The sequence below is a fragment of the Tachysurus vachellii genome, chromosome 2 (genome assembly GCF_030014155.1).
Source record: "Tachysurus vachellii isolate PV-2020 chromosome 2, HZAU_Pvac_v1, whole genome shotgun sequence".
Taxonomy (NCBI): Eukaryota; Metazoa; Chordata; class Actinopteri; order Siluriformes; family Bagridae; genus Tachysurus; species Tachysurus vachellii.
Window position 1 is genome coordinate 38,155,961 of NC_083461.1, and position 19,896 is coordinate 38,175,856.

At 42.0% G+C, this 19,896-nt stretch overlaps 2 protein-coding genes across 2 annotated transcripts in view; one reads left to right on the forward strand and one right to left on the reverse strand.

Annotated features, from left to right (window-relative positions):
- dnah6 (dynein, axonemal, heavy chain 6) overlaps window positions 1-6,153 on the forward strand; it is a 53,208-nt gene extending 47,055 nt beyond the window's left edge. The window contains 9 exon segments of the mRNA XM_060864601.1: window positions 1-60; window positions 316-437; window positions 548-677; window positions 2,274-2,401; window positions 2,620-2,805; window positions 3,885-3,957; window positions 4,038-4,189; window positions 4,370-4,592; window positions 5,986-6,153. The exon segment at window positions 1-60 is cut by the window's left edge and continues 60 nt beyond it. Of these exon segments, the coding sequence (XP_060720584.1) occupies window positions 1-60; window positions 316-437; window positions 548-677; window positions 2,274-2,401; window positions 2,620-2,805; window positions 3,885-3,957; window positions 4,038-4,189; window positions 4,370-4,592; window positions 5,986-6,089 (1,178 nt within the window). The 3' untranslated portion in view covers window positions 6,090-6,153.
- Window positions 6,154-7,521: 1,368 nt separating this feature from the next.
- chrna8 (cholinergic receptor, nicotinic, alpha 8) overlaps window positions 7,522-19,896 on the reverse strand; it is a 44,722-nt gene continuing 32,347 nt past the window's right edge. The window contains exons 5-10 of the mRNA XM_060864602.1: window positions 18,696-18,775; window positions 18,355-18,522; window positions 13,842-14,036; window positions 12,000-12,086; window positions 11,516-11,625; window positions 7,522-10,750 (exon numbers count right to left, since the gene is read on the reverse strand). Of these exons, the coding sequence (XP_060720585.1) occupies window positions 10,259-10,750; window positions 11,516-11,625; window positions 12,000-12,086; window positions 13,842-14,036; window positions 18,355-18,522; window positions 18,696-18,775 (1,132 nt within the window). The 3' untranslated portion in view covers window positions 7,522-10,258. The remainder of the gene's footprint in view (window positions 10,751-11,515; window positions 11,626-11,999; window positions 12,087-13,841; window positions 14,037-18,354; window positions 18,523-18,695; window positions 18,776-19,896) is intronic.

Here is a 19,896-nt window from a genome sequence, read left to right on the forward strand (position 1 = left end):
TTCTCAAAGGCTTCTTCTCACCTGAGACTATGAAGGAGAGCTACAAGTACTCAGAGTCAGGTACACACACACACACACACACACACACACACACACGTTTGTGTGTCACTAAGATCAATAAAGAACAACTTTATTTCATAGTCCTTGATTATATTTGCTCTCTCCCCTGAAGGCAACGTTAAATATAAATGTATTGTGTTCATTGCTTATGACTTTATCTGTAATGTAGCAGTGAATTTAACACACGAGTGACACAAAGTCATCAGAGAATGAATGTAAAGTGTAAAGTGACACAGTCTGGTCTTCTGTGTGCAGGGATCTACTTTGCCCCAGAGTCCAACAGCCTGAGCGAGTACCAAAGCTACATCGAGAACCTGCCCATCATCGATGATCCTGAGGTGTTTGGCATGCATGAGAACGCTAACCTGGCTTTCCAGGTAAAACACTCACACACACACACACACACACACACACACACACACATACACTGTACTCTATTGTGTTTTGTGTGGTTGATGTGTTTGTTGTGTTTGTTGTGTTCACACAGAGGCAGGAGACAGCGACTGTAATTAACACCATCCTGGAGGTTCAGCCGCGCTCCACAGCAGCTGCTGGAGGGAAGAGTAATGATGAGGTGGTGCTTGAACTCGCAGAATCCATCCTCAACAAGATTCCGGGTAAGTGATTAGTACACCATCCACCATAAACTACACCATACACGACACCATCCACCATAAACTACACCATACACGACACCATCCACCATAAACTACACCATACACGACACCATCCACCATAAACTACACCATACACGACACCATCCACCATAAACTACACCATACACGACACCATCCACCATAAACTACACCATACACGACACCATCCACCATAAACTACACCATACACGACACCATCCACCATAAACTACACCATACACGACACCATCCACCATAAACTACACCATACACGACACCATCCACCATAAACTACACCATACACGACACCATCCACCATAAACTACACCATACACGACACCATCCACCATAAACTACACCATACACGACACCATCCACCATAAACTACACCATACACGACACCATCCACCATAAACTACACCATACACGACACCATCCACCATAAACTACACCATACATGACACCATCCACCATAAACTACACCATACACGACACCATTAACCATAAACTACACAATAAACTACACCATACATGATAAACTACACCATCCACCATAAACTACACAATAAACTACACCATACATGATAAACTACACCATCCACCATAAACTACACAATAAACTACACCATAAATGACACCATCCACCATAAACTACACGATAAACTACACCATACATGACACCATCTACCATAAACTACACCATAAACGACACCATCCACCATAAACGACACCATCCACCATAAACTACACCATAAACGACACCATCCACCGTAAACTACACCAAAAACGACACCATCCACCATAAACTACACCATAAACGACACCATCCACCATAAACGACACCATCCACCATAAACTACACCATAAACGACACCATCCACCATAATCTACACCATAAACGACACCATCCACCATAAACAACACTATAAATCACACCATCCACCATAAACTACACCATAAACTACACCATAAACTACACCATCCACCATAAACTACACCATAAATCACACCATCCACCATAAACGACACCATCCCCCATAAACGACACCATCAACGACACCATCCACCATAAACTACACTATAAACTACACCGTACACGATAAACTACACCATCCACCACAAACTACACGATAAACTACACCATAAACGACACCATCCACCATAAACTACACGATAAACTACACCGTACACGATAAACTACACCATCCACCATAAACTACACGATAAACTACACCATAAACGACACCATCCACCATAAACTACACGATAAACTACACCGTACACGATAAACTACACCATCCACCATAAACTACACGATAAACTACACCATAAATGATACCATCCACCATAAACTACACGATAAACTACACCATACACGACACCATCTACCATAAACTACACCATAAACGACACCATCTACCATAAACTACACCATAAACGACACCATCCACCATAAACTACACCCTAAACTACACCAGCCCTCTTTAAACCATCACTCTATCTTAATGGTTTAAATATAATCCTAATGCTCTACAGAGTTAAATCACACCCAGTGATGTAAAAACCTGTGTGTTTTAGTAAAACTCAGCATGGACAACGCAGCACAAGCCCTGTTTGTTCGAGACTCTAAAGACCGAGTGAACTCTCTGACCACTGTGCTGGGACAGGAAGTGGACCGTTTTAACTTCCTGCTGCGTGTGTTAAGGGTGAGTTTTACTGAAAAGGTGTAAATCTAAAAGTGTGTTCAGTGTCACTAGAGCAACTGGTTCACACAATGAACCATCAGATAAAAACCAGTAAAAGCCAGTAAATGTGCCACTTATTTCATTTTTATTCACACGACACCTCGAGACTGAGAGAGAGAATCACTGAGTCTAATACAGTAAACGATGGTGTGTGTGTGTGTGTGTGTGTGTGTGTGTAGAGTTCCCTGAGCACCCTACAGAAGGCCATAGCCGGTTTGGTGGTGATGTCTGAGGAGATGGAGCGGATCTACAACAGCTTCCTGAACAACCAGGTGCCCGAGCAATGGGCCAACGCCGCGTACCCGTCTCTGAAGCCTCTAGGCAGCTGGGTCCGAGACCTGGCAATGCGCACCTCCTTCATAGACGTAATACAAACTTTACATTCTTTAAGTTTAACTTTACATTGCCATTAAGTTCTTAAAGTCACTTAGCGTGCACACACACACACACACACAGACACACACACACACATTTGAACACCTGATGTGATTTCCGGGTTATTTCTGATGTCCGTCTGTCCTGATGGAGGTCGTTTTCCAGTCACTGTAGGGAATGAAGTGTTTGTGCATCAGTAGAAGACTCACGATTAATGAAACATCACGTTTTCGTGTTGCTTGAATATGAAAGTGTCACCCAAATGAGGATGAGGTTCCCTACTGACTCTGGTTCCTCTCAAGGTTTCCTCCTCATGTCCTCTCAGGGAGTTTTTCCTTGCAGCTGTTACCTCCAGCTTTCTCATTAGGGATAGATAGATATATAGTATTTAGAATTTTAAGTTAATATTTTGAAATTAATTTTAAAATTTCATTTATTCATTTATTTTCTACCGCTTATCCGAACTACCTCGGGTCACGTGGAGCCTGTGCCTATCTCAGGCGTCATTGGGCATCAAGGCAGGATACACCCTGGACGGAGTGCCAACCCATCTCAGGGGACACACACACACACACTCTCATTCACTCACACACTCACACACTACGGACAATTTTCCAGAGATGCCAATCAACCTACCATGCATGTCTTTGGACTGGGGGAGGAAACCGGAGTACCCGGAGGAAACCCCCGAGGCACGGGGAGAACATGCAAACTCCACACACACAAGGTGGAGGAGGGAATCGAACCCTCAACCCTGGAGGTGTGAGGCGAACGTGCTAAACACTAAGCCACCGTGACCCCCTTAAAATTTAATTGCATTTATTTATTTTTATCCTTATTTTTTCTTCTTCTTCTTCTTCTTCTTCTTCTTATTATTATTATTATTATTATTATATATTTATTTCTTTTTTCTTTCTATCCTGTTTCCATACTTTACCAGGCTGTAAAGCTGCTTTGAGACAACAGGAATTGTTAAAAGTGTGTAAAAAAGTGAACAGACTGACGTGATGCACGCAGTGTAACTTTTGTGTGTGTGTGTGTGTGTGTGTGTGTGTGTGTGTGTGTGCAGAGCTGGATGAGCATAGGTCAGCCCAAGTCTTTCTGGATCTCAGGGTTCTTCTTCCCTCAGGGCTTTCTGACAGGTTGGTATTTGTAAAAGTCAAACGAGTTTGAGGTCCATCTCTGCAAAATGATCAACTCCACACTATGTACTGTCCAACAGGCACGCTGCAGAACCATGCACGGAAGTACAACCTGCCCATCGATGAGCTCAACTTCCGGTTTAACGTGATCCCGGTGTACCGAGACCAGGCCGAAATCACCGAAGCCCTGAAGAGCCTCGGACCAGAAACAGAACCGGACCAGGACAAGCAGGTCAGCTAGGGGTTAGAGTCATGAAGGCGGGCTTTAACTACTGTACACTCATATGTACTAATATTTTAATAATATATTTTTGATGTGCTAAACTGGATGTCAGTTTAATGTCTGTCTAATACAAGATGGCGTTTACATTTGGAGATGTATTTTTGTTTTGTGTTCCGTATGTGTGTGTAGCTCCCCAGCATAGAGGACGGAGTGTTTGTGCACGGGATGTTCATGGATGCGAGTCGCTGGGACGATGTGAACATGGTGATAGAGGACGCGTTGCCGCAGGTGATGAACCCCATGCTACCTGTGATCCACTTTGAGCCTCAGCAGAACTACGTACCTGATCCATTACTGTACCACGCACCGCTGTATAAAACCTCTGCCAGAGCAGGAACTCTGTCCACAACAGGTACTATCACACTCCTAATGATTCAAACCAAATGACACTGAGTCATACTCATCCTGACTCAAACAGACTCTCTGATCCACACTCTCTCATTCAAACTATCTCACTGATTCACACTCACACTGATTCATATTCACTCTGATGTAAACTGACTCACTGATTCACCCTCACGTTAATTCATACTCACCCTGATGTAAACCGACTCACTGATTCACCCTCGCACTGATTCATACTCACCCTGAGGTAAACTGACTCACTGATTCACCCTCACAGATTCATACTCACCCTGAGGTAAACTGACTCACTGATTCACCCTCACAGATTCATACTCACCCTGATGTAAACCGACTCACTGATTCACACTCACAGATTCATACTCACCCTGAAGTAAACTGACTCACTGATTCACCCTCACAGATTCATACTCACCCTGATGTAAACCGACTCACTGATTCACCCTCACGCTGATTCATACTCACCCTGATGTAAACCGACTCACTGATTCACCCTCACGCTGATTCATACTCACCCTGATGTAAATCGACTCACTGATTCACCCTCGCACTGATTCATACTCACCCTGATGTAAACCGACTCACTGATTCACCCTCGCACTGATTCATACTCACCCTGATGTAAACCGACTCACTGATTCACCCTCGCACTGATTCATACTCACCCTGATGTAAACCGACTCACTGACTCACCCTGATGTAAACTGACTCACTGATTCACCCTCACGCTGATTCATACTCACCCTGATGTAAACCGACTCACTGATTCACCCTCACGCTGATTCATACTCACCCTGATGTAAACCGACTCACTGATTCACCCTCACGCTGATTCATACTCACCCTGATGTAAACCGACTCACTGATTCACCCTCACGCTGATTCATACTCACCCTGATGTAAACCGACTCTGATTCAGATTCAAATGAAACAGAATCCACTGACTTGTTTTTAATGGGCGTTTAGCTGTTTGGGGTAAATTCGTGTAACAAGTTAATGTTTATAAGGAATCAATAAAACAATCATTTTATAATAAAGGTGTGTAGTGATTTCCCCCAGTATAATAACAAATAAAAAAAATCATGGACCCCAATTTGAGAACCACTGATCTAGAGAGAGATCAAATTTATTTATTTACTGGTAATTTTTTTATGCTTTATTTATTTATTTCATTATTGCTGTCAGTTGCAGTGTGATGAAGCATAAAAGTACATTTGTTTAGTGAAATGCAGGTTAAATAGGGAAAAAATAGAACCATGTCTGAGAACTAAACGATCACATAAACCATAAACGACAAGCATATTATACAATAAACACTGTAGTGAACGTATATAAGCGCTGAACACTCGAGCACTGTTTTTTTTTTTTTTCTTTCCTTACAGGACACTCCACTAACTTTGTGGTGACTGTGATGTTGCCATCCAACAAGCCCAGTGATTACTGGATCTCCAAAGCCTCAGCGCTGCTGTGCCAACTCAACGAGTGAGCTCCACATACACACATCCCCTCCCTCATACAGTAGTTACTCTCCACTCAAGTGCCTACAACAGCAAAAAAATAAACAAACCTTCAATACGAGTCAGGATTTGTCCTGAAATGCAATAAACACGTATCTTTATTTAAACGGTTTCTTTCGAAATCTATATTTTGTAATAAAAAAATGGCTGTTAGTTCACGGAGTTGGCACAAAAACCTGTACATGTTAGAAAGAGGACGGCACAAAATCCAGGACGAAAAGAAAGACAAGGACAAATAACACAAGTACAACCACGGTGCTGTTGTTATACACATCTAAGTACATTTCACAATTAAAAGAATATCAGATTGATCAGATCAGTTACACCAGAATCTGTTCACACTTCTGAATTAAAGGCTGTACACATCATGGTGTTTGGGCAAATCTAGTGACATCACCGCTTTTCCACACAGAAAATAAGGTCAGCTGATGTGTTCGTTTCTAATTTATTTGGTTATTAAAAGCCAAAAGCAAGTGACTGGTGTGTTTAAACCCTCGGAGGAGACTTTAATATGGATAATAATAAATAAAAAGACATTTATATACTCAAGAGAGCTCCTGGAATCACACACAGAGTCTGTCAAAATAATTTCAAGTTTAGCGGTAAAGAAATATATAAAATAAACTACAGTTTCCTAACACGACGACGGCCCGAGGGTTACGACGGTATTTCAGCACATCTGTTTAAGTCAGGATTCAGGATGTGCATCCTAGACAGGACGCTTGGACATCATCACTTTAAACACAAGCAGTCAAGTTATAAAAAAAAATAGTTATAGAATATACGTGAATAAGCCAAAAAAAGCTGAAAAAAGTTTAGAAGACAATTAAAAATAATTAACTAATAGCTAATAAACGTCTAACAGAACTAGATGAAAAGTCTGCATTAAATCCTCACTATGAGCACTTAAAGGTGGGGTCTCCGATGTTTGAAAGCTAATGTTGACGTTTGAAATCACCAAAACAAACACGCCCCTAACCCAAATGGGTCCCACCCCTGTATCGATAGCTCCGCCCACACACACATACATACGTAACCCAGGCAACTACTGGAAAGAAATGTGTCTTTATCATAGCTGAAGGGAAGAACAATACGATTGTAGATAAACAAACAAGCAAAAATGACACACAAGCATAATCATGTAAAGGACAAAGACATATATTAGTTCTGTGTAACAAAACAAAACCAACGTTACTCACCTATCGAGAAGGAAAAAAGCGCCTCGGCGTCTTAAGTAAAGTTGGTCACATATTCACAGATTGGAGTTTCCCGAGTCAATAACTCCTGAGCTAAACACTGTTACTACACAAAACACGGTTGTAGCTGCGTCTCTACATTACTACGATAGAAAAGAGGTGTTATTTGTGTAGTAACAGCGTTTAGCTCAGGAGTTATTGACTCAGGAAACTCCAATCTGTGAATATGTGACCAACTTCCTGCTCCTTCAGTTCTCTCCAGCGCTGGAAAGCTGATCCTATATTAACACGTCCTACTTCTTACCTTATCGTAAGTCTTTCTTCTCTTTCTTTCTTTGTTTTTATCCTCCATGTCAATGTTAAAACCGCTTTCTGCTAATGTCACACATGCGCACTGAACGCTCACTCCGCCCATATCGACAAGACACGCCCCTTTCTGCTCATTGGCTACACGTTAGTTTTGATTTTTGTTTAGTTTTCGGCCCGACTCAGTTTTCTGAAGCATTTCTCAAACAACAGAGACCCCACCTTTAAGTCTGAATACCTCAGTGAGCAGGTCACTTAATAAGCTTTACAAGTGGGAACGGCAAAGTTTCTTGTAGTCAGAAGGCGAAGTCAAATCGTTAAAAATATTTCTACTGGTTTGGTGCTTGAGCACGATTGAGTTTTGAGCTAAGATTGTAATCGTCATGCTGGAGTAAGACATAACTGTAGGTTTGTTACACGAGCTGAAGCTTATACTAAAGAGTTAATTATGAAATTAAGCAGGACTTTAATAATCCTGGAACCCGTAACTTTTCCTCAACAAAGCTTTCGGGGGATTCGTTAGTAGTTGCCTGTGTTTACACAGTGACAGAGTGACACATTTGGAGAAGCAAAACAGAAGCAACAACAAAAAGATCTGCAGGTATTTAGCAAAAGCACAGTGTTTACTATAGAACTAAAGAAAGTGTTAATGTGACACTCATTAACTACCTACTGCTACACGAGTGCTGCGGACAGACTAACGTGAACATCCACGATAAACTACAGTCCAACAGGGACTCGGACACAGAGGACTGGGTTTCAAAACAACACGGTTCACACACAGACCAGTTCGAAACACTAGCTGATTCATACTGATTCACACATACCGAACCGACTCAAACTGATTCACACACACCCTGACTAGGGTTGCAAAATTCCGGGAATTTTCAAGGCTGGAAACTTTCCATGGAATATATGGGAATTAACGGGAATATATGGAAATAAACTGGGAATTTTTTAAAAATGCATAGTTGCCTATAACAAGGAACTTAAATGTAGTTAAAAAAATCTTAACAGCATAATTGTGTTTAAAACAACAAGATTTAATGCAATTTAAGTTGAATTTGTACCCTGCGTTCCTCTGTCACTTGCACACAGCACACTGCTTACTGGAGGGCCATCGAGGCCAAAACCCCTGCATGTACAGTACTCACATTCTTCCATAACATCCACAGTAACACTTTATTTTAGGGTCATTTAACTAGTTGCTTATTAGCATGAATATTAATAGAATATTGGCTATTTATTAGTACTTATTAAGCACATATTAATGCCTTATTCTGCATGATCTTATTCTACATTCTTAATTGTACCCAATACCTAAACTTAATAACTACCTTACTAACTCTTAATAAGCAGTAAATTAGGAGTGTTACACATACACAGATAATTTGATGACCCTCACACACACACTCCCCCGAAATAAAAAAAAAAATCCTCTATAAAATAATGTTTATTACAATTATTAGGTTTATTACAAGCATAATAATGTTTATTATGCTTTTGTGTTACTCAATGAAATAATCAATTAAAGTTCTACTTACAATTAAATCAGTCAAGACGTCATTTTTAAAATTTGTATTACCTTGCATGCACGTCTGCTTATGACCAAACAAACTGTTTGTTTATGTTTGTATATAATATAGTTTATATAAACTTCCAATTAATTCCCATAAATTCCTGTAAATTCCCATAAATTCCAATAAATTTCCATAAATTCCCGTAAATTTCCATAAATTCCCGTAAAGTTTCCAATTTTGAATATTTCCAAAATTCCCCAGATTAAGTTCCCATGGAAACTTCCGCCCCTTTGCAACCCTAACCCTGACTCAGACTGATTCACACGCACACCAATTTCCTACTAACTCACTGATTCAAACCGACTCACACTGATTCATACTCAAACCATTCGAACTAAGACATTGATTCAAACTTACACTAGTTCAAAGTGACCGATTTATACACTGAACAGTTCCAATTGACTCACTCGATTACGCGATGAATCATATAATCATATGATTCATATGAATTCATGTGATTCATATGAATCATATATTATGATTCATATAATATATATAAATGCATATACATTCATATAAATTTCTTGTTACATTTATTATCATTTGTCATTTCATAAATTCATAATTTCTGTAATTTATTATTCTTTGTTAAGATTTAAAATAAGTGTATATAAATAGAAATGTACTACATGAACAGTTCCAATTGACTCACTCTCTCACACACACACACACACACACACACACACACAAATTAAACTGACTCACACTGATTCACTTGCTCACTGAGTCACAATCACACATGCTATGGCAGAGAACTCTTTGTTGTTCGATAGCTATGACGGTTTCATTTGATTCATTATACGTCATTACATTTGATGTCAATTTCAGCTGAGTTTGGGAGTGAATCTCGGTGGCTTGTATTGCACTCCTACAAACAGTAATGGTTCGTTTTCTTAAACCTTAGACTAGATATACGATGGTACATCAACAGATCAACAACATACAGTATTACTCACGTTCACTCAGATGAAACCTGACTCACAATGTACTCTTATTTTCACACACGGGCAGTGGTTAGTTTTTATCATTACGGTGTAAAAGATAAAAGCAGGCTGATTATGTGAAGTCTTTGGAGACGGCCTCGATGAAGTTGGGTGCGGACATGAGGATGGCGAAGGTGCACACGATAGAGAAGAGCGAGAAGGCGACGAGGCAGAGGCGATCCACCACAGCCGCAGCAAACTTCCACTCGCCTCGCACCGCCTCGGCTTCGTCCTGGGCCCGGAAACGCTGTGCCAGGTAAGTCACCTCAAACAGGAGCCTCTGCAGCTCTCGCTGCTCGCCTGATGGCGCCGAAGCTGCCTCGCGGTGCCCACCGCTACAGGAAACTCCACACGATACGCCCGAGTCGCTGCTGTTGGGGCAGCACGTGCTGTCTGGCGAATGGAAGCCGAAGTAGAGGTTCGTATGGCCGTTGGTTCCTGGCACGCTGCCCATCTGCAGGCTGCTGCTACTGGCACTGGAGTAGCTGTAGGGGGACTTGCGCTCATCACCCGGCTTCTTCATGCGTAGGAACCAAGCGCACCATTGGAGCAGGATCACTCGCACCTGAGCACAGTAACAGAGGAAGAAAGTATAAGCACAAGACTGATGTCCAGAATGTCAATGTGTAGAGTCGGACTTCAACACTATACAGTGACATAGAGCACGTCATGTATACAGTAGAATTAAAGCTCTCTCCTCCTTCTACTCATCACATTAAGTGTTGAAGAGAAAAGGTTAAACTGTAAAAGCTATTAGTGCCGAGATGAAGAAATGCTACAAGATGGCCGCTGCTATTTTAGAGCTAAAATGATAAACCTACTGTAAGCATGAGGGTCATTCTAGTGTGTTGTCATTTATTGTGAACACACGCACCGTGTGGCCCTCGGGAAACCCTGCGCTTTTTAAATATTCAGACACACGGCTCCCTGCGGCTGTGAGCTAAATCAGAAACGCTGGAGTTTTGAGATGAGATGAGACGAGATGAGATGAGAGAACATTAAAGTTTTATCTTCACGCCTTTGCTCTGGAATCTTGCAAAAGTTTGTTCTGCTGTTGCATGAATTATTCTTCATTACGCATCCTGAGAAATAAAAGTCTTTTATATCCTGCTATCGGCAATCAGGCGAGTCACAGACCGATTAGAAAACCACTTAGGAATCGTTCAGAGGATTTTATTCTCCAAATGAAACAAACACTGCTCAGTAAGTAAGTAATCAAAGTGGTGCAGTTCTGCTTTGGCACGTTTATGTCATCGTGAGCAGCTCTGTTATCTTATCAGTACTGAGAGCTTTGGTGTTTAGTGCTGCTTCGTGTTTTCTTGCCCCTCACCCATTTTGGCATTTTGCCTCCGTGTGGATCGTGATGGTGAAACTGCAGGACGAGGACGGTGACGACGACAGACAAGCCCACGATCATCATCGTACTCGCAAAGTACTGAGCTGCAACACGGTTAGAACATAACTGTTAATAATTAGAACAAATATAATGAAAAAAATTTGCTTCCTTAATTATATACATTCATTTATATTATGTGAATCATATAATCAATATGTATAGAAATATATTATACATTCATATATATAAATTTCTCATTACATTTATTAGCATTTGTCATTTCATAAATTCAGAATTTCTGTAATTTATTATTGTTCATTAAGATTTAAAATAAGTATATAAATATAAATGTACTACATGACATCATATCTCTGCTCTTTCTACACCTCTTCTGTCTAAGACAAAGTCTTCTTTAATGATGTGTTTAAATTACAGGCTTTGTGAGTGTTACTAAACGATAAGAGGTAGTGAGACGTGCCTATGAGGGGGACGGAGTCGGAGGTGGCCGGCATGATCTCCGCCACCAGCAGCATGAAGACTGTGAGTGACAGCAGCACGGTGATGCCTGATGAAAGAAGAACAAAAAGAGAAAATCAGTTTTGAGTTGTTGTTGTTTTCAAAAGCACTTTGTATCGGTCAGGACTTTTTATCGGTCAGGTCTTTGTATCAGTCAGGACTTTGTATCAGTCAGGACTTTGTGTCGGTCAGGACTTTGTGTCGGTCAGGACTTTGTGTCGGTCAGGTCTTTGTGTCGGTCAGGTCTTTGTGTCGGTCAGGACTTTGTGTCGGTCAGGACTTTGTGTCGGTCAGGACTTTTTATCGGTCAGGACTTTGTGTCGGTCAGGACTTTGTGTCGGTCAGGACTTTGTGTCGGTCAGGTCTTTGTGTCGGTCAGGTCTTTGTGTCGGTCAGGACTTTTTATCGGTCAGGACTTTGTGTCGGTCAGGACTTTGTATCAGTCAGGACAGTCATGACTTTGTATCGGTCAGGTCTTTGTATCGGTCAGGACTTTGTGTCGGTCAGGACTTTGTGTCGGTCAGGTCTTTGTGTCGGTCAGGTCTTTGTGTCGGTCAGGACTTTTTATCGGTCAGGACTTTGTGTCGGTCAGGACTTTGTGTCGGTCAGGACTTTGTGTCGGTCAGGTCTTTGTATCAGTCAGGACGGTCAGGACTTTGTATCGGTCAGGTCATTGTATTGGTCAGGTCATTGTATCGGTCAGGACTTTGTGTCGGTCAGGACTTTGTAGTGTTTGGCCTCCAAGGTCTGAAAGCTGCCTTAGAGACATGCAGCAGTTCTGTAAACAAGGTGAGTTTAACCATCGTGGTGAAAAAAGCACAAAAAAAGTGCTGATTAGCTCTAGTTATCATCACAACACACACACACACACAGACAGACAGATACACAGACACACAAACACACACACAGAAACACAAACACACACAGACACACACACAGACACACACACAGACAGACAGACACACAGACACACAAACACACACACAGACACACACACAGACAGACAGACACACAAACACACACAGACACACACACACAGACAGACACACACAGACAGACAGACACACACAGACACACAAACACACACAGACACACACACAGACAGACAGACAGACACACAGACACACAAACACACACACAGACACACACAGACACACACACAGACAGACAGACACACAAACACACACAGACACACAAACACACACACAGAAACACAAACACACACAGACACACACACAGACACACACACAGACAGACAGACACACAGACACACAAACACACACACAGACACACACAGACACACACAGACAGACAGACACACAAACACACACAGACACACACACACACAGACAGACACACACAGACAGACAGACACACACAGACACACAAACACACACAGACAGACACACAGACAGACACACAGACAGACACACACACACGCACAGGATGGTCCTAATATCAAAGCCATGTAAAGTAACACAAAACAACACTAAATGATTTGTGTTTAGACTTCATGTTCTAACAGCGCCTCTGTCACCTACATCACATGCTGTTCTATACAACCTTTAGAATCTGGCAAATGTTCCTGATAAGGATTTTTCAGGAGCTTAAGACCAGGACTTTCTTCAGAGCCGCTACACACCGACAGGCGTAAAAACAATAAAGAACGAGACTGAGACTGAATCAATCAACTCTCACGTGGAGCTTCGCTTCCCATATCGACCTCTACGGAGTGGATCGGCTTCACTGCTGATTATGTTCGGGTCAGCCTGCATGTGTGTGTGTGTGTGTGTGTGTGTGTTACCCAGTGAGATCTTCTCCCCAGAGTCAGCAGGCAGCAGGAAGACGAGCAGAGCGAGGCCTGAGATGAGAACACAGGGAATGAGCAAGTTGAGTCCGTAGTACAGCGTCCGCCTCCTGATGGTCACTGTGTAGGTCACGTCCGGGTACGGCTCCTTACAACACTCATAATACAGCTCGTTCCTCTTTCCAGGGACACCTACACACACACACACACACACACACACACACACACACACACACACACACACAGAGTAATATCTTTTATAGTTGTTGTATGTAACACTTCATTACATTTAGCCAATATTGAAAGAGGGGGCTGGAAGATTTATAGCCACATCTCTCTCTCTCACTCACACACACACACACACACACACACACACACTAAATACTGGTTTAGCTGAAACCAGGACATAAAAAAAAATCACTGTAAAAAAGAATCATCATTTCAGCTGTATCTACTAAACTCAGTGTCGTCAGAAAGCTAAAGTTCTCCAGTCATTATTTTAACTCCACAGTCTTGAACAGAGATAATGGAAAAAGATTTTTTTCTCATGAGCTTTATACATGAATGCAGGACACTTTATTTTTTTAATACAGTGACCCGCTGCTTCGATTTTGATGCATAATTTAAGGTCAGCTGGGATATTTTATATCAAATCAAACATCACTGCTGATGTGAAATGACGTTCTGATGTGAATCTGCTGACTAAATTTCATTTAGTTTTACAGATCCGGTTATTGTGGGCGGGGCATAATACTGTTTACTTGTTATTGTCACCTGTACTGTGTCACTGAGCAGCGTCTGAACACACACACACACACACACACACACACACAGCTTGCAGACTAATTACTGTACTCGAGCCCGAGTTTGTGTTTGTGAAAGAAAGATAAAGGAAAGAAACAGAAGATGAAAAGCACGATACTGATCTGCATATACAGCCACGTTGATGCTCGCTAATTACACCCTGATGTAAAATTCATCAGTTTCCGTGTGTGCTGCACTTCCTGAAATTTCCAAATTAAAAATACAAAGCTAATTCCAGGAGTGTGTTTGTTCAATGAAACTCATTTCGGAACATTTCCCTCCTGCCTTTGTGCTCCATTATACATTCAGACCTGCTGCGCGTCCTCGACAGGAGCTGCATTTTAATTTCAGAATATCTGCCGTCGCTTTGAGCAAAAAAATACTCGTACGGGAAAAGATGAGCTTTGGCAAGCGAGAGTCAGATGTAATCACGTCAACATCCTCGGTGCAATCCTGTGCTCCGACAAAATAAAACTTACAACGCGGCGTTAAATTCGACCCCAAAAGAAAATCGAAGCAACTCCCTTAGACTTGAGACGGTCACCTTGACGACAGGTCAAACTCGCACGTCGCTCATCACTGCAGGCTTCATCAAACAAAACCCCTGACAAAAGCGTTCGAATTCACGCCTTTCGAAGTAAATCAAATGCAGCAGAAGTACTTCACTGATTTCACACATTTTTATTCACATGAGCTCCCGTTAGCACATGTAACTCCATCCTGTGTTTATTCTCTCTTTCCTTTTCTCAGGTCATGATGTTGACTTTATTGTTGTATATAACCGGTCAAATTGGGATTTGCACGTCCTGATTAATGGTAAAATGTTTTATCAGGGACGTAAAGTACGTTCTGGTAAGAAGTTTAACCAACATTCGCAACTTTCGATTTAGTAGCAGATGTTAAAGCATCTTGTACTCGCTAAGTAACTATGGAAACGCTACTGAATCTGTATATTGTTGCGCTGTAGTACTGTGGAGATGTGGTAGCTCAGTGGTTAAGGTGTTGGGCTACTCATCGGAAGGTCATGGGTTTGAACCCCAGGTCCACCAAGCTGCCACTGCTGGGCCCCTGAGCAAGGCCCTTAACCCTCAGTTGCTCAGTTGTAAGTCACTCTGGATAAGGGTGTCTGCTAAATGCTGTAAATGTAAATGTAGTACAGAACGTCGGTTCTTCAGCTGTTTGTCGCCGAAGCCTGGAAGCACCAGCTGAAGTTCCTGCTCATTATTACAACTTATAACCATTAGTTTGACTTCGTCAGAATCCTTACTTCCAGAGATTTAAAACATAGACCGCTTATAAACTAACTGCAGTAAAACAGACCCTTAAGGTCCAGAACTTGGACTGTACTTTAGTGAAAGATCGCTTTTTTTTTTTAGGTGTAAATGAGTTTGGACGACTGACAGTCTGTGAATCAGAATCATACACAGACATTCAATCACTGGGTCTCCTGAGTGTTAATAAAATATTCAGCGGAAAGAACAAGATAATAAACTAAATAGTGACTTATTAGGGTGATAGTGAATGAGGCATTAAGTCAGAATGTCATCATACTGTAGCACTACAGAAAAAAAAATCTGGATCTCAACATTAAAGGTGCGGTGCACGTTGTTTGAAAGCCGATGTTGACATTTGAAATCACCAAAACAAACACGCCCCTAACCCAAAAGGGTGTCACCCCTGTTTTGATAGCTCCGCCCCACACATACATACGTAACCCAGGCAACTATTATGGCGGAACCTGCTGGGGTGGCTGACCGAGGGGATATTTTTATCAATAAATGAACACAATGAGTAACACTATGGTAATACAGATGTGTTTGTGTAGTACTGTGTGTTGTAGCGTGAAAGGTTTAGCTCCGTTTCACACGGAAGACGACGTTCGACACCTAGAACCCGAGGCAGAGGTAACGCCAGGTATCCGCCATGTCAGTGTTTCAATCGCTTTCTGCTAATGTCACACATGCGCACTGAACACTCTCTCCGCCCATATTGACAAGACACGCCCCTTTCTGCTCATTGGCTACACGTTTGTTTTGTTTGTCGGCCCATCTCGGTTTTCTGAAGCATTTTTCAAACAACGTGCACCGCACCTTTAATAATCTTAATTCTTAATAACCTTAAATATTCTTTATAAGATGTTTCCAGAACCTCCAGTTTTCACAGCACTGAAGCTTGTTCTGAATTCTGTTTGTGAGTTTGATGATATAAACGTCAAACTTTTAGACCAATTTTTCCTTCATTATTCTTTCACAGGCTGCTGTTTTCACTAATTATTTACTTCGATTTTCACTCACATCTGTGAAGTCTCGCTGCTTTCTTTCTGATTTCTTCTGAACTCGGTGGGAAACTCAGTTAAATGAGCAAAGTTTTGTTGTTTTGTTGATAAACTGTAAAACTGAGGCACATGTTTCTTCTTTTCTTCCCCCCAGTAACCCAAACTTTTCCACTAAACTCTAATGATTTCCCCCCACAGCTCATATCTGACGCTCGATTAGCGCAGAAACCTATTTGTCTGAACGATGAGATGGAAACGGCTTCCTTTAACAGAAGAGGAAAAGGTTTGAGAGTCTAGAATCTTCTGTAGGTTCAGTAGCAGAGACGACTGAGTCAGTGAGACAGAGGAAGTGGACGTTATTTACTCCTGTTAGAGAAAGAGTGAAGAAGGAAGTCCATCTGTACTGTACTTATAGAGGACAAATGACATTGTCATTCAGGACAAAATCTGAGAGAGAGAGAGAGAGAGAGAGAGAGAGAGAGAGAGAGAGAGAGATGTTCTCAGATTAAAGTGAGGCTGAAAGAGGTAAAGACAGAGCGGTAGAAGGAGGTTGAGATAAAGGTAAAGAACAGTAAAGAGAGTGAAGACAGAGGTGTGTGTTTTTGTGTTTGTCTCTGTGTTTGTATGTGTCTGTCTCTGTATGTGAGAGCCTGTGTTTGTGTGTGTGTTTGTGTGCGTGTCTGTCTGTGTGTGAGTCTGTGTTTGTGTGTGTGTTTGTGTGCATGTGGGTCTGTGTGTGAGTCTGTGTTTGTGTGCGTGTGGGTTTGTGTGCGTGTTTGTGTGCATGTGGGTCTGTGTGTGAGTCTGTGTTTGTGTGCGTGTGGGTTTGTGTGCGTGTTTGTGTGCGTGTGGGTCTGTGTGTGAGTCTGTGTTTGTGTGCGTGTTTGTGTGCGTGTGGGTCTGTGTGTGAGTCTGTGTTTGTGTGCGTGTTTGTGTGCGTGTGGGTTTGTGTGCGTGTCTGTCTGTGTGTGAGTCTGTGTTTATGTGTGCTTTTGTGTGCGTGTGGGTCTGTGTGTGAGTCTGTGTTTCTGTGTGTGTCTCTCACTGTTTGTGTGTCAGACTCACACACACAGACACGCACAGAGACAGACATGCACACACACATACACACACACACACACACACACACACAGACACACACAGAGACAAACACAGACTCACACACAGACACGCACAGAGACAGACATGCACACACACATACACACACACACACACACACAAAGACAAAGACAAACACAGACTCACACACACAGACATGCACAATGTTTGTGTGCGTGTCTGTCTCTGTGAGTGTGTTTGTCTCTGTGCACAGAAAGACACACACACAAACACAGACTCTCACAGACAGTGTTTGTGTGTGTCTGTCTCTGAGTGTCTGTGTTTGTGTTTGTCTGTGTGTGAGTGTGTGTGTGTGTGTGTGTTCTCACTCACCCACAAGGTCCCACTCTCCGTTAGGGATGTATGTTGAAATGTCCACCTCGCGCATCTGTAGGTCCAGCAGCCAGCCGTTGTGAGTCCAGGAGCCAAACTTTAGGTCACACTTTTGCACGTCGAACGGGAACCAGCGCACGTCAATGTAACACGTGCTCTTCAGAATACCTGTCACACACACACACACACACACACACACACACACCTTACAAATAAACCCATGAGCCAGGAGAACTATTGATTTAATTTAAACTGAGTTGATTTGAGATCTCGGACATTCTGTCAGCACGGGAATAACACGATTCCCAGGAAGAAAGCGGTGGAGCGTGAATGAGGTTTACCTGGTGGAATATACTGACAGGCTCCTGAGGAGTTCACCAGCACGTTGGTGTGAAAGGTGGCGTCAAACCTCTCATCAGCACTGAGAAGGAAATGGAACATAAACAACAGATTCATGACCCAATACCCAGCATGCACTGCGCTGGGGAATGAACTCCAAGTATAAGCGGATGATTATTTTTCCTGCAACAGGGAAGTGTTTCATTGCTTAAAATCTCCACAGACCTGACAGTTCCATGTTAAGTCCCAGACCCTCTTTGCACATCTGAGTCTTTTGTGTTTACTCTGATGATTCACGTCCTTCTCCTCCTTAATCATTCATTAGAACTGATTTCAGGACATTTGCATAACAGTGCGGCGGCTGCGGCGCGCTCTCTGTGCAAAACAACAAAATGCCTTTGATTGAAGCGTTGAGTGCCGCCAGGCTTTGTAGCTAACTAACCAGCTGCATTATTTAACGTTATTAAACACACCTGCTAGCATGCTAACGACTGGAAGTGGTGAGAAAATGGACGAGTCGGTGCAGCGAAAGAGAAATGTTCCTTTTTCAGCATGGAGGAAAAATTGAAACTCTGATGTTACAATGAGTTGAAAGATGTTTAACTGCTGAGATAAACCTCCCACTCGACACCCTAACGTATCTAGCTAACTAACCCACTGCAGTGGTGTTAATTTCGTCACCTATTTTTAATTTAGTCTTAGTCTTGTGCCAAATGTCCTTGTTAGTTTTAGTCATATTTAGTCATTCACATATCACTTTTTTTGTTAGTCAAGTTTTAGTCGACTAAAAGTCTTTTAATTTTAGTCTAGTTTTAGTCAAAAAATTGTAGTCTTTTTTTAAAATAACACATTATTGCTGAGATTATTACTGATAAACATTTCAGTAAAAAAGTGTTTCACATCTGTTTCACTCGAACTTGACCGCACATCACATTTTTTACTTTATTGATACTGCTTTTAATCGTAATGCAAAGACCGGTCATCGGGACATAAGCTGTCATGTACAATAAATGAGCCTGTGCAGCGACAGGAAATATAATTTAACACAAAAAGACTAGACCAGGGGTGGACTTGCGCTCAGGAGTTTTATTTGAGCGGCGTGTGGACGAATTCTTTCTACACACACACTAAACAGCGCGAAGCCGCGAACTCGTTGTGAATATTTTAAAGGCGTAACAGCTGATGAAAAAGCAGAGACAATTG